Source organism: Hydra vulgaris, chromosome 06, assembly GCF_038396675.1.
Source record: "Hydra vulgaris chromosome 06, alternate assembly HydraT2T_AEP".
Taxonomy (NCBI): domain Eukaryota; kingdom Metazoa; phylum Cnidaria; class Hydrozoa; order Anthoathecata; family Hydridae; genus Hydra; species Hydra vulgaris.
The window spans coordinates 39,495,014-39,511,389 of NC_088925.1; the positions used below are offsets into that span (position 1 = coordinate 39,495,014).

The 16,376-nt window shown below is 27.1% G+C and overlaps 1 protein-coding gene across 7 annotated transcripts in view; it reads left to right on the forward strand.

The window, feature by feature from the left end:
• The window catches only part of LOC100198939 (kinesin-like protein KIF26B), a 60,179-nt gene extending 50,006 nt beyond the window's left edge, over window positions 1-10,173 (forward strand). For all 7 annotated transcript variants that reach the window (XM_065800098.1, XM_065800097.1, XM_065800096.1 and 4 more), the window contains 10 exons: window positions 1,988-2,093; window positions 4,827-4,912; window positions 6,188-6,258; window positions 6,419-6,629; window positions 6,753-7,072; window positions 7,150-8,213; window positions 8,489-8,553; window positions 9,201-9,311; window positions 9,396-9,527; window positions 9,653-10,173. In XM_065800098.1, the coding sequence (XP_065656170.1) occupies window positions 1,988-2,093; window positions 4,827-4,912; window positions 6,188-6,258; window positions 6,419-6,629; window positions 6,753-7,072; window positions 7,150-8,213; window positions 8,489-8,553; window positions 9,201-9,311; window positions 9,396-9,527; window positions 9,653-9,858 (2,372 nt within the window). In that variant the 3' untranslated portion in view covers window positions 9,859-10,173. The remainder of the gene's footprint in view (window positions 1-1,987; window positions 2,094-4,826; window positions 4,913-6,187; window positions 6,259-6,418; window positions 6,630-6,752; window positions 7,073-7,149; window positions 8,214-8,488; window positions 8,554-9,200; window positions 9,312-9,395; window positions 9,528-9,652) is intronic.
• The last annotated feature ends 6,203 nt before the right edge of the window (window positions 10,174-16,376 follow it).

Consider the following 16,376-nt stretch of genomic DNA (forward strand, 5'->3'; position numbering starts at 1 on the left):
TAAATTTGTATGTGCAGGATGTAACTCCTGTTATATAGGCGTAACTACTCGCCATCTCAAGATGGGGATATCTGAACATTACAAGAGAGTTGCAAAGTCTCATATCTATAAACATCTCCATGCTAATAAAAATAGTTTCAAGCAAATAAGTGATAAGAGTTTTTCAGTTTTAGATTCGGCATCTAACAAATTTGAGTTAAAACTTAAAGATAGTATGTTCATAGAATGGTTAAAATCTGGTATGAATATAATAGGTTAACCATGTCCAAATGTATATATAAATATATATATATATATATATATATATATATATATATATATATATATATATATATATATATATATACGATTGATTGATATGATCAGGTACATAATAAAAGTAGTCACAATCGCCTCACAATGTTGGAGTCTAACATTTAATAAATCAAAATCTGTTGTTTTATTTCTTTTATTAAACATCCTTGGTTATTGAATAGATCATGATAATTTAAAACCAGATACTGAGTGATTTTGTCCTATTAATAGTAAGGTTCAGTGCTGGAAAATAAAGCTATGATAGTTCAGTTATACTAATTCATATTATTCTGAAAGTGATAATATAGTCTCCAATGCACTTAGTTTAATGTTTTGTTCTTTTTGTTCTGCAACTTCAAAGCCTTATAAAGTATTTTTGTTCTTCTTCCTTTTCTGTTGCATCCTTGTGTTTTCCTACAACAAAAAAGTCTTCAAGTTATTAACTCAATTGTATTATCTTTTATTTGATAACTAAAGCTTACTCTGAGTCACTTAATTATTGCTTTGCTTACCGCAGGTAATAACTGTTCTTCTGTCTTTAAATGAAGCGAAAGTGTCAAACTTTTAAGTTGTTGGACTGCATGTATTGCATATTGAAATCTTGGAGAAATAGGATTTGATATTTTCAAAATTGTATATAAACAAATTTAGTAAAATAAATAATACAGGCGTTTAGTTTAATGACAAACATTTTTTTAGTAGTATATTGAAATATATCACAATGAGTATCAATTCCATAGTTTTTGTAGGTTGCATTCCATTTTTAAATTATTTTAATTACAAATGTAAATAAATATTTCAAGTATCTCTTTGAATGTATTTTTTTATTGCTATTATCTAGAGGGTTTGGAGTATGCATTAAGACAACTTTTTAAATCATTCCATAAGTGCTAGTACCTAATATATATATATATATATATATATATATATATATATATATATATATATATATATATATATATATATATATATATATATATATATATAAATATATATATATATATATATATATATATATATATATATATATATATATATATATATATATAAATATATATATATATATAATATATATATATATATATATATATATATATAAATATATATATATATATAAATATATATATATATATATATATATATATATATATATATATATATATATATATATATATATGTATATATATATACACACACCAAAAAGTGCTAGTACCTAATATATATATATATATATATATATGTATATATATATATATATATATATATATATATATATATATATATATATATATATATATATATATATATATATAAATATATCAGCTCTTGGAATTAGAGTCAGCATTCAGCAATGACGATCTAACTGCAAACCTAAAACTCTTTGAGGTCGACAAAAAATTGACCTCGTTTCTATGTTTTATGGTAAAAAGTTTGTATCAAATTTTTTTGCCAACCTGATGCCAACCTCTAAAAGAGGTTGGCAATATATATATATATATATATATATATATATATATATATATATATATAATAAATGTATATATATGTGTGTGTGTATATATATATATATATATATATATATATATATATATATATATATATATATATATATATATATATATATATATATATATATATATAAATAAATAAAAATGTATATATATAAAGTATAAGTAAAGATTTTATTATATAGGGAAAAGTAGAATTATGATAGGTCGAGATGAGTCTTCTGATAACATTGGTTTAATACCTTGTGCTATTTCATGGTTGTATCAATTAATTGAAGATAGAAAACAAAGGTATACAAAGAATATTTTAATGATAGATGTTAACAATTTTTAATGATGTATGACAAATTTTTAATGATTTATTAAACTGAAAAACAATTACAGTTCAATAAATGTTTACACAGACTTTAATCTGTTTTTATTACTTGAAAATTTTTTTAATTATTTATTAATACAAAAAAATGTTTTCTAAAATTAATTTTTTTTATTGAATTTAAATGTAAAAGTTAATATTGAATTATTTTTGCAGATCATTGATATCTCTTTTCATATGCGGTAGTGGTGTAGTGGTAGAGCGCTCGCTTCATAAGCGAGAGGTTCCGAGTTCGATTCCCACCACGTCCCTGGTAGTACCGCGCTCAACTTGTTTCTCCGCGCATCGGCCTTGTTCGTGTTTCGGAGTTATAGAGTTGAGAGAGGGTTATAATCACAAGTAGCCTCCTCATCTATAGTGGCCTTCTCGGCCTTGGGGAGGTGAATTACAAAAAAAAAAAATTCAACTTCTTTTTTCATAATTTTTTATAGAAAACCTTGTTAATTAGAATATCTTGATATTTTTGGGAAAATGTCATAATTGATGAATCGTTTAACTTTAAAAAGAATTAAAATTTTGAATGATTAAAAATTTGAAAAACTATTTAGAATGGAGCAAGTTAGTTTAAAATTTGATTTTAATTCACTAACTCTTATTTGATAACTCTTGAAATATATAAAATTATCATGAAATGTTATGATTTTTCTGTTTATTTTGTTTTGTGTGAACCTTATAAAATATGGAATAAATAAACTTTTTTTGATAAAGCAAAGTAGGACTAAAATTGAATTTAAAGGCAGCATATTTAATCCAAATACTTTTATAATACATATTAATAGTCTATTAACAGTTCAACCTTGAGAAATGCTGTGCAAATATAGAGAAAAATCTTCAGAAGAGCTAGATGCTAAAATACTACTGTTTATGGTTTCACACTATTTAATACTTTTTGATTTTATTTCAGATTTCGATAAAACCTCAGTCTTTGTAAATAATTTATGAAATTTTAGTTTAAGTGAACTGTGTGCAACTGATCTTATATAAACTTTGTGTAACTGATCTTATATAAACTGTGTGCAACTGATCTTAAACTGCATAAAATCTGAGATAAGTAATAAAGTTGAATCTAATTCAATATATAGTTATCATGAAATATTGTAATTTGATAAAAACTAAGAATTAAACCTTAAATATATTTACTAAATTATTTGTAAATCTTGAGGTACCAATTTTATCTGTAATGATATATGCACAATTTTTTACTGTATTATGTCAGCCATTTGTTATCTTAAGTTAGCAATTTTTAAATTTTTATATGCAAATTATACAAGAAGCAAGTTTTTCAAACAGCCACATTCTATCTGAAATTTTTTTGTGTTTTCATTGTTTTCTTTTCCTTCATATTGAAGTTGACTAAATTTTAATAATTGGTAAAAGTATAATTGACTAATATATTTAATAATAAACCATATAATTTGCTATAATCTCTTTTTTGTGAATATTTTTGTGGTATTATAATTAAGTTTTTCTTAACTTGTTTATAAGATTTAAATTTTATTTTTTTAACTCCAGTTTTGTAATCGCAATCTCAAATATGTATTTTAAAAATATGTTCAAATTAAATTAAAAAAACCAACCATTAGAAAAATTACAGTCATTTTTTTTCCTGTATTTTTTACAGTACTTTAACTTTTTTTCTTACTGTATTTTAACTTTTTTTTCCTGTACTTATTAGCCAACTTGATTAGTTTTCACAAATTCAAATAATATTCACTATTAAATTTATTTGGTAAAATTGTTATGGAATTTTAGTTTAATTCAAATGAATTAATTAGAACTTTTAATGTGTAAAAATGGAATGTAAATTCCATTTTGAAAGTTTACAAAAGTTTTTAATAAAAAATACAATAACTATAAAAAAATTTACAATAAACAAATGTTAAAATTTTGAAACTTGAAAAATGAAAAAAAAGTATTCAAACACATTGGAAAAAAATGTATTATAACACCTTGGGCTAAATGCTAAAATAAATTTGTCAAAAATCTTTATAAGATAACCTGACTTGAAATTGTTTTTTAAGACTTGCTTAAAGCCTAAAGCATCAGTTAATTTATTTTATAAATTTTCTTTTTTAACAACCTGTTATTTAAGTTCTGCTAACAACCCAAAGATTCAAGGTGAAATTATTAATGCATATAAATTCAGTAATCTTTGTTTAGAGTAATCGTTTAGCATTATGAACATCATTGTTAAAAGACAAATCGCCTTGTTCTCTGCTCTAGGTTAAGTGAAGTATGTTTTACTGGCAAATAGGTCAGCATTGTCAGGATACTTTAAGAAACAAGATATATTGCAATAGCCAGTTAACAAAACATCTGTGGTCATTTGCAAACTAAAAATGACCACATATGTTTTTTTAACTTACCACCAGTGTTCAATTATAAAAAAGAAGCACCTCAGTTATTCAGTACTTTTTAGTTACTTTATCCCTAATTTTTTGATAGAAAATTTTGGGGGCATTTCCTGGGAATTTAGGTCATGGGGTTTTTGTAAGGTTAAAAAATCTTCTATGAGAACAATAGTGTTATTAGATATCCTAGTTTTATCTAAATATGTAATCGACAAGGCTGTAATCAAGAATGAGAGAAATAATGCTTGAATACTTGTTTTGCTTAAAATTATAATTACATCATGTTACTTAAATTTTTAGAACAGGTGCCAGATTTTCTATTTGCGTGTCTGCTGTTGAAGTTGTTGGAAAATCAGAAAACATCAATGATCTACTTTTTAAAGAAAGTGAGAAAATTTTTTTCAAATTTGATACATATTATGGAATTGTTGTTTATTTAATTTTAACTTAATACCAGACTCTCTGGGAAATTAGTGAAGCTAATTGATATAATTGATGGTAAATAGGAAAATCTAAAACTTTAATACTATATAAATCATTGAAATTTACAGATAAATGTTTTTTTTACCAATTTTTCATTATTTTATGTTTTTATCAGCTTTTACATTTTCTTGTCGAAGTTTCAAGATTTCTTTTACTTGAACTTCTTGCTTCTTTTCTCATTTCTATATTTGATTAGCAGTTCCTTTAATTTTTGCTTTTATTATCATTAGTTTCTTCTCACTGGTTATGACAACTTTTACTATCAATTGTTTCCTCTCACTGGTTATGACAACTTTTTATTTATGCAAATAATTTTTTGTTTCATTCATCATTTTAAAATAACTTTTAGAGATTGTTGTTTTAAAAAAACAAAAGATCGTTTTAATTTAGTCATAAAAGTTCTTAATGCCTTTAAATTACAAAATTGAATTTTATAAAATTAAAAACAAAATTTTCTAATAAATTTTGAAATCATGAGAGTTTAAGAGTAGTTTTTTTACAGCCAAATGGCTTTTTTGGCATTAGTTCATTTTACAGACCAGAAATAATTATTTCATTCTTGATATTGACACTAGGAATTCCATACAAGGTGTACACTTTTCTTCTATTCTGACTTACTCTTAGATAGTTTTATATGAAGTTTTCTTTCTTCTAGGTGTGATGCCTTCACCAGTGATAACAAGTCTCATCTGTAAGGAGCCTAATTAGAAGTTTGTGAAGTAAGAAAAAATCAAAAAAATAATATAGTAAGAAATAATTTAATCTAAGAAATAAAGTAAGGCCCTTGCACTTTTATTTTTTAAAGCATTGTTAATAGTACAGTACAGCTGTGTAAGTTTCCTAGAGAGTTCTGATAATATTTCCAATCATAGAAGTTTTTATTTTTATTTTTTGTTATTTTTAATTTTTGTTGTTTTGTTGTTATTGTTATGATAGCTTTTGTTGTTATTATTGTTATTTTATTTTTGTTAATAATACAGTAAACTCTTCTATAATACTCAAACCTTCAAGGCACAAAGAAAATTTAGTGAATGTTTGAGTTATTAAGGGATTTTTATGACAATTTGAGTTCAATGGGAATTCGAAAGCACTTTGAGTTACTGAAAAGTTCCGGTTAATGAGGGTTTATTGTATTATTATTGTTGTTGCTGTAGTTGTTATAAGTAAGTTTTTTTTAGGTTATAATAACTTAAAAAATACTGTTCAACCAAGGTTTAATCTACCTAATGATCGTGTCTCTGCTATTCAGGTAATTTTGATACAGATTATGCACATTCAAAAGAAAATTATTAAATATTTTCAGAGAATCATATTTATTTTACTCCCTAATTCTTCTGTAAAAAATGATTATTATTATTATCATGCTGTGGTTAAAAATAGGGTTAGTTATCTTGTATAAATATTTTTAGCTATCTGACTTTACAGAGCTTCGTGCTCCAAATGCACAGCGAGCTGCCTATTACTTTGATGCTGCCCTTGCCTCACGTTCTAAGCCTAAGATTTCTATTGGCGATAACCCAGACCTTTTTATCAATGATATTGAGGAAAATAAAAATCCAAATCTAATATTTACCTTGCATGTGTATCAATATACTGTTGATAAAGTTGGAACTGGAGAAAGTAAGAGGCAATGATTTTTTTATTACATTTATTTTTTACAATTATGTAATTTGAATATTTTTATTAGATAAATTTTGTCTCAAATTTTTTTTTGCATAATATTTTTTACTCAATCAATTTTAGTTCATGGTGGAAGGTCGCATCTGCACTTTATTGATTTGTCTGGCTGTAGTAGAAACAGCCGTAGTCGAGATACAGGTCAAGGTTCTTGGTTAACACTATCAGCACTTAGCAATGTAGTTACATCACTTGCAAATGGTGCAAAACATATTCCTCACAGAAACAGTAAGTTAACAACTCTTCTTAGGGAAGCTATGGGTTCTATTTCAACAAGAATTACAATCATAAGCCATGTTTCTGAGGATAAAAAAAAATATTCAGAAACATTATCTACATTACAAGTAACTTCCCATATTCATCGAACTCGTAATAAGAAAAGCAAGGTAACTAGCATATGTTCTTTGATTTTTCGTTTGGAAATTGTATATTTTTGTGTCTATAAAATAAAATTTTGAAATAGTACTCAAGCTCATCTGGTGGAGATAGTTCTTGTGAAGAAAGAAAAAAGTATCACAGGCGGTGTAAACCAGTAACCCCTTTACTGATAACTGAAGCCTGCCAATCTGATACTATAGGGGAGTCAGAATTTACTTCAACAAGCGCTGCGGATGAATCATGTGACACTGTAATTTACTTAGGGCCTTCAGGAGGATGTATTAGTGATGGGGAGCTTACAGATCTTGAACATCCCCCTATTGAAAAGGAAAATTTAAAAAAAATTAAAGGAACAGATAATAAAAACTTAAACAAATTAAAACCATTTTACAGAAACAATAGATTTTATAAATCTGCTCCTTTGAAGTCATCTACAAATTTAAAAAATAGTTTTTCTGAAAAACCAATAATAGTAAATGTTGACCTATGTAGTTCTCAATGCTCAACAACAAAAGAAGAAAATTCACAAAACTCACCCATAAAAAAATCAAACAAAAACCAACAACAAAAAAAGTTATCGTCAGATGCAAAAGCTCTCGATGATTCTTTACTTACTTGTTCAAAATTTTTACAAACAGACAATGTTGAAAAATTCAGTTTAGCAAATAGAAATTGTTTTAGTGAAAATAACTCTCCCATGAAAATAGCTCCAGTTAATAACACTGAAACAATTTCATCTACAACTTTAAATAATAAATTTATCCCTTGCTCTAGTACAGCCACTTTAGAAAACTTTGAAAGACAATTGGTAACAAAGATTGCAGAGAGAATCGCTCTTGAAACAGAGTTTGACCCCACAAATGAACATGAACACATTTTTGGCTCCACACATGAACATAATTGCAAAGTTGAAATGGATGAAAGTAATGAAAGTCACACGTTTTTTATTGATGACGGTCTAGAAAGTATTGGGACAAGACTAAATACAAGTTCATGTTACGGTGACCTGAATTACGATGAAGATTTTGTACAGTCTGATAGAATAGTTGAGAAATGTCATAAATGGAACAAGTGCAATGATAATTGGGATACTATTGTTCAATATAATAGTGAAGATGATACTGATGAACAAACCAACGTGAAATTAAGGTATTACTAATAATTATGTGTATATTAAACAGAGTTATTTACTTTTTAACATCTTCATATAATGTAATATAAAAAAGAAATTGTGAGTTTGCTTAGTGACATCAAGTTTTCAATAATATTATTCAATATTATAAAAAAGTATTGTTAAATTTTAAAAAATTGTTTTTATTTTTCAATATTTTTACAAAATTTCAGATAAAAATCTGCTTTACAAACATGTCAAACAGCAAAAATATAGTTATAAGTTTAAAAAATAATAATTTTCTTATTTTTAGATCACATGGTTTTTGCTTTAACATGAATGTTAATAAAGATTTTTCAAATAGAGTTCCATCGAAAGGTAATTGTTTGTAAAAACTTTCTCTGAAACTGAAAGCTGTTACTTTTTTTATACTTCAAGCCTTTTTACACACCTCAACTCTTAATACATCTCAAGTTTTTTTATACATCTCAAGTCTTTTTATACACTTTAAGCATTTTTACTGATTCTCGGTCAAATCTTTTAATCTTTTTTTTTTTTTAACTTTATTTTCTATAAAGTTTACAATCAAAAAATTATTTTTGTTAAAAAAACAATAACAAAAATAAAAAGTCTTTGACAAATCTATGCCTCTGGATAACCCTCTAATGCTTAAGTATAAGAAAACAACAATTTTTTGAAAAAATAAAAAACAGCATGATTATTTCCTAAAATGCCAGTTTTACTAGAAGTTGCGAAAAGTTGACTTTATTAAAAGATTAGGTCTTGATTTTGTTGTTAGTTATATTTAGAAAGATTAGGTTTTGAATTTGTTGTTAGTTATATTTAGAAAGATTAGGTCTTGAATTTGTTGTTAGTTATATTTAAAAAGATGAGGTTTTGAATTTGTAGGTCTTGTAGTTACAACACGAACATTCTAAGCTTTGTCTAAGTTTATATTAAAAATGAATTTTTTTTTTTCATCTTTTGTTTTCAACTTTTTAAAATAGTTAAAATTGTTTTATTAGGTCATTTATGCGAGGGATTAAGCAGTGGTTACGAAAGTATGAGATGTGAAAGCTATGTGAACATACACGACGATAAAGAAACTCATTATAACAAGAGTGAAAGAAAACAAGGTAGGTGCTTAAAATTTTTTTTTTTTATTAAAACATGCTAAAAGATATGCAGTAAGAAAGTGTTTCATTATTTATTTTATTTAGAAGTAAATCCGGTGAAGTGCTGCGAACAAGTTCAAATGCTCTTGAAGGAAAGGGACAAACTTAATAAGGAATTGCAATTAACTTTAAACAAACTTGTCAAGATTGATATTTCGGTTGACGGCAAAGTTGACGGTATTATATATTAGCTATTTTAACGGTTTTCTTTTTCATTAAAGATTTTTATTAGAGAAATTAAAATTTTATAAAAGAAATAAGTTTACTCCCAACTATTTAAAAAAAAATTTTTTTTTTCCAAGAATACATACAAGATTATAAAGCTAGTGAAGCAGCTGATATTTTAACTAAAGAAAATCGAATTTTGGAGAAAAAAGTGTTATTGTGCAAATCTCACCTTCTCTTAGTCTCATCATGTGATCTAACAAATAAGCCTAAAAAACATTTTATTAAAAGCCCATTTAAAAAAATAACGAAAAAGATCCGGTCGAAATTAAAGAAAAATTAGTCACCAAAATAAAGACTTTCATTATCGCTCTAACAACAGCTAAATTTCAACAGCTAATTTCAAAAATGTGGATTTTTTCCACTTTTTTGAAATTCGAAAGTCCACTTTTTGGGTTGAGAGTCGTGTTGGCTTCGATATGTACACTAATTATTTTGAATATAATCGAATTAATACTTTTATAAACTTTAAAATATGAAGTATATTTGATAAAAATCTTTTTCTATGATTTTGGTAAATTTTTTTATCAAGAAAAAAATAATATATTTATGTTTTGGTTTATGTCAAAAACATGTTTTATGACTAAGTACTGAGAAATGTAGTTGTTAGCTTGAATTTTTAAGCCGTGCTTCTTTTTGGGTGAGGAGATATAGAAACAATTGATTTTATGAATCTGCTCCTTTGAAGTCATATACGAATTTAGAAAATAGTTATTCGGAAAAACCAATAATAGTAAGATAATATAAAAATAATAATATAAAAAGTTATAAAAATTTTTATACTGCTGTTTTTTGTAAAAAAGAATAGTTTAAAAACTTGTTTACTCCTTTTTAACATTAAAATTTCTTAATAAAAATTGGACTCTCGCGTAGTTCATCCGGAAAATTGTTTTTAACCTAAGGTTGTTGTTATTGTTGTTTTCTTTTTGGGAGGGCAGGGGGGTGGTAACAGTTATGGTATTTTAGCAATAATTGCATAGAGTTAGAATATACTTAATTAGGCTTAAAGTTTTTCAAAATCTTACAAATGGAATGCTCTATAAAAATGAATGTTCTCTCTAGGTACTAATTGGCATGAACACACTAAAAAAAAAAAGTTAAAACTTCTACCTTAAATTAGGATATGTGATATACTCTTAGGTATAAATTTACACCTTTCGAAGTCGAAAATCATTAAAAATAATAATCTGTCAAATAATTTTCTACCTTTAAGGTATAATTTTCTACCATAAAAGGTAGAAAATTATACCTTACCAAGGATATATCACGTATTCTACCCGAAGATAGAAATTTTTATATAAGTTCAAAATTGCACCGCAATAATGATTCAACCCAAATATTTTAAAGTAATTAAAAATTTAATTGAACTTTCTAAAGCAATAAAAGCTGCACAGATTTATTATCACACACGCATTGAAGTGTTTTCTCTAACAGGGGTGCGCAAAACGTCGAGACAAACTTTCAAGTTTGAAATTTGCGCTTTTTTGCAGTACGAGAGTAAACATTTTGCGTGGTAAAATATTTGAGTTTTTATTGTAGAATATGTCAAAAGAGTTTAAAGCATCCCTTCTTTGTATCTGTGAAACCATTAAAAAACTGAGGAAAGACGGGCTGATGAAATCAGAAAAAAAAGAACGAACAATTAAGTATATCTAATGTCTACAAAGTCCTAACATATATTTAAAAAAGGAGGACACGGTTTTTTAAAAAAAGTTTCCTCAAAACGAACTGCAAGATCCAAAAAACTTGTATATACACTTGATTGTAACTTGCAACGTAATCCAAACCGCTCAATTTCAAAGCTCGCTCGAGAAACCGGAACTTCAAGGCAATTGATGCTTATCCACAAAAATTTAGACCTGAAAAGTTTGTAAAAAGTAAACGACAGCTCTAAATGAAACAAGAAAAAAATCGGAAAAAACGTGCGCAAATTTTGTTGAACATTCTTCGACACATTCATTGTGAAATACAAATTTTTCACGGTTCAGCCTAAACCAAATCAATACAACGACAGCATCATTGAAAAGTCCAGAGGAGACTCCAAATTGAAGACCGAACGATACCAAAGGGACAGCGTCCTTAAATAATTATGCTCTAAAGGATCTTAAAGTCTAGCTTTTATTTCAGAGGTCCAAAAACAAGTTCAAGCATTTTCATTTCAGAGGTCCAGAAAAAAAGTTTAAACAAAAGCAATGGGTCTTCCAACAGGGTTTTTCTCCAGAACTTGTGAGCAAGAACCTAGTCATCAGTCATTTCATCAAAAGGTTGTTGTTTTGAAAATAGTTTTTTAATACGTAGCGCTGCAGTAAATAAATAATAGTTTTTTAATACGTAATAGTAATAGTAATGGTAGGAAAATAACAAAATGATAATAATAAAATAAATGCTACCTCTGGGCAACTTTAATAATATCGGTAAGGAAGGTGGCGTGTACGTTCTTAAGGCACCAAAATAATTAATTTCCACATTGCTCTGTTTTTTAAATGTTTCAACTTGTCTCGAAGTTTTGTGCACCTGCAATTTATTGTTAAAGTAACGTATGTTTAATTTTTGAATTTTATTTGAGTACATTTTATATTTATATTTAGTACATTTTATATTTAAATATTTAAGTACGGTTTATTGCTTTTATGTTATTTTTACGTTCTCTGTCTTGTAAAAAGGCGTTTTTACGTTATTTTTACGCACTCTCTTTTGTGAAAGGCTTCTGACGATGATCAATGAAGCTTTGTTTTTATTTGTAAAATATGTAATATGTATCGCGTCAAATGTAAATAGAACTAAATTAAAAAAAAAAAAAAAAAAGAAGGAGGGATTTCTTATTGTTTTGGTCAATTCAGTTAATTATTATGCAATTCAGTTAATTATAACGCACATTTTGATTATGCAAATTCTATTTTATTCTATTTTTTTTATTTTTTTTTTAGTTTACATTTGTTGTCATAAATTACTTTCACACACACAAACAAGGTTTTTGAAAGAAGATCTTATTGATCTTATCATCAGAAACTTTTACAAGCGTGTGTATATAAACAACATCAAAACATAATCAACAAAATAAAACGTAATTAACAATAAAAGTTCTATATAAAATACAAAATTACAATTAAAAAAACCTGACTACATCATCCATTAAGACAAAAAAAAATTTCAGTTTATATTTGAAAATGGGAAAAGTAAAAAAATACATGTCGAAATTAGACAAAGTAATTTTATTCCAAAGATATGGTGCACGATATGCAATACAAAACTGATTAAACTTGGTTCGACAAAAGGGCTCATATGTAAAATTATTGTTTCTAAGTGTATATTTATTTATTGGTTTCAAACAAAAGAGATCTTTGAAAACGGGTAAAGATATGTCATTTTTCCACATATACATAAAGCACAAAACATTAAAAACATTAACCTCATAAATATTGAGAACTTTCATTTCAATAAAAAGTGGTTTGGAATGAGTGAATCGATTGCAAAATTTATTAAACGGATCGCATGTTTCTGACGGCGATAAAGGCATTTTAATTTACTTTTTTCTGCACTTCCCCATGAAACATTAGCATAATTTAAATAAATATGAATTAAAGAGTAGTAAAGTTGAGTTAGACTTTTTTTACATAATTATGTTCTGGTTTTGTACAAAATTCCAATATTTTTTGAAATTTTTGTACCAATATGGTCAATACGCGTTTTCCATATTATACTTCTATATATTTCGATATTAATACTATATATTGAGTACTTTAATCTACTCAACGGTTTACGTATATAAATAACTACAGGTTTTAGTTACTATCATATATTATAAAGTAAGTAAGAAGAAGATGAGAAGATAACATGAAGCTAAACTAACACGAACTATAAAAACTATATAAAGAGCATGGCTAAACATGCAAAGCATCGCGGGAAATAGTTATAACCAATAAGTTATTCGCGGGAAGCCGAATAGGCTTCAACACTCCCGCCACCATGGACGAGTAAAGGAATATTCTTCTCCTTAACAAAGGTAACAGTTAACGTCTTTTCTTTACCAGAACATTCCATAGGATACAGCTTATTAATGGGTCGAGAGACTAAACAGGATTTACCATTTTCTTGTATGTATCGAACTTTAGCGACTCGAATAAGTCCATTGTTTGAATATATTAACTCGTCGACACGTCCTAACTTCCATAATTGTCTTTTATAGTTATCACTTTCAATTAAAACTATGTCATTAACACTAACACTATAACAACCATTACTCCGGTTCGATCGATGATACTCACGTAATTCTGTTAAGTACTCATTTTTAAATCTTTTTCTAAAACGATCCAATATATTACTTAAGTTATTGTTTCGTATATGCAGATCTTGTTCTATTTTATCACAAGTACCAAGACTCGACTCAAACTTTAATTTATGTCCAAAAACCAAATGATTTGGTGTGAGTGTCACCTTGATTATTATATAAATATGTTAAAGGTCAGTTGTTTAGAACCATTTCAATTTCAGTAAAGTAAAGTTCGCAATTCTTCATATGAAGCTTTCGAGGTCTTTAAGGCTTTCTTTAAACATCTTTTCGTCATTCTTACTAGTTGCTCAAACATCCCTCCCCACCAAGGTGCCGAAGGAGCATTAAATTTCCATCTTATAGAGTGGTTTGCAACAAATGATTGAGTTTCAAATGAAACGAATTGAGAGCCATTGTCAGAATAAATAGTTTCAGGAACACCCCGCCTTCCAATAAATCGACGAATACCCAAAATACATGCACTTGATGAGCAGTCAGCTACTAAGTCTAATATAATCGAACGACTGCTGCAGCATGTAAACAAAAAAATCCAAGCTTTATTTAATGTACTTTTATTATAAACATCTCTAATGTATACTGGACCAGCATAATCCAACGCTATACACTTGAAAGCAAAATCAGAGTTTAAACGACTTTCAGGTAAAGGAGGAGCAGGTGGATAAGAATAAGGTTTACCCTCCATACGTCGACAAGTTGTACATTCTCGTATTACACTCTTTGCTAAACGCCTGTAACAAGGTATCCAATACTGAGATCTTAAAGCATTGATCGTTTCTTTTACACCATTGTGCTTTACAAGCTTATGAAAATGTAAAAATAACAATTTAGAAATATAACAGTTATTAAAAATAAAAATAGGAATCTTAATGTCGTGTTCTAAATCAGCATTCTCAATTCTGCCACGACATCGAAATATTCCATCATCAACGAATAAACGTAGATCTTTTCGTAACTGTTTAGAATTATTCTTATCAATTAGATTTATCTGTGAAAATTTAATCCACAAACATTTCGAGTTATTTATTTAATCAGAAGTAATTGGACCCGACTTTAAAGTGGTTGTCTTTTTATCTTTTGCATTATTTATAAATCGAAGAATCCACGATGTCACTCGTAGTAAGTACCTAAAATCACTAAATTTAGCAATATTATTAAAGTCAAGATTAATATTAAATTTAACATGTGCCACATTACATAAAACTTCAAGTGTTTCATTTGCATAATTAACATGCTCATAATATGGCCATTTGATATTAATATCGTTTAAAAAATTGGGTCCAGAAAACCAAAGTTCATTATTATTTAATTTCTTGAGAGAAGATCTTCGAGAAATTATATCTGCAGGATTTCTACACGATTCAACATATTTCCAATTACAAATTAAAGTCAATTCTCTTATTTTAGTTAATCTGTTTTGTATAAATTGCTCATAGGTATTATTAGTCTTGAAAATCCAATGCAAGCAAATTGTCGAATCAGTCCAATACACTATATTTGAAATGTTATATACGGATATTAATTGATCATAAATAGATGTTATTAATTTTGCTAAAAGTAAAGTTGCAGAAAGTTCCAATCGAGGGATCGTGCTCTTGCCTAATGGGGCAACCTAGACTTCGAGGCTATCAAAGAGGCACGACTAAAATTAGCATTAAAAAATCTAAGGTAGACACAACACCCAAAGGACTTTACACTTGCATCAGAAAACCCATGTAATTCAAATTTTAAATCATTCATTTTACCCAACCTAGGGCTCATATACCATCGAGGTAGTGCTATTTGAAAAACAGATTTGAAATCATCTAAAATAACGTTCCAAGCAGACAATAAGTCGCCAAATAGTTTTTCATTCCACCCTAATTTAGCAAAGCAAATTTTTTGAAATAAAATTTTGCATGTAACTGGATTTATAAGACCTATTGGATCATAAATATTGGCGATGAAACTCATTATTTCTCTTTTTGTGGGAGTTATCGAGGCAATATTTACCAACTCCTCAAACGAATAAATTATCAAATCTTCTGTCTTATTCCAATTAAGACCTAAAACTTTTAAATTTGATTTCCTCTCAGCGTTGTCACCATTAATTTGTTTCTCGAAATCTAATAAGTTAGACTCAAATTTTCTTAAGTTAAACCCTCCTTCTTTTAATAAATCTTTACATTTATTAAAAAATAAAACCCCTTCTTCAATTGAACTACCACTAGAATTCAAATCATCTATATACAAAGATTGTAAAAACTTAGACAAAAATTTACTATCAGAGAGACAATACCTCTCTGCATGATATATCAACGTGGCATTAAGGAGAAATGGAGACGAAGTAACGCCAAAAGGAACACGACATAAACGATAAGTGGCTAGTTGAGATGAAAACAAATTGCTATTATTAATATTATAGTATCATCGAACCATATTAAACGTAAATAATTTGTGTCATTTTTATCAAGAGCAATTTGTAAAAATGCTTTCTCTATATCTGCAATAAAGGCATATTTATTTGCACGAAA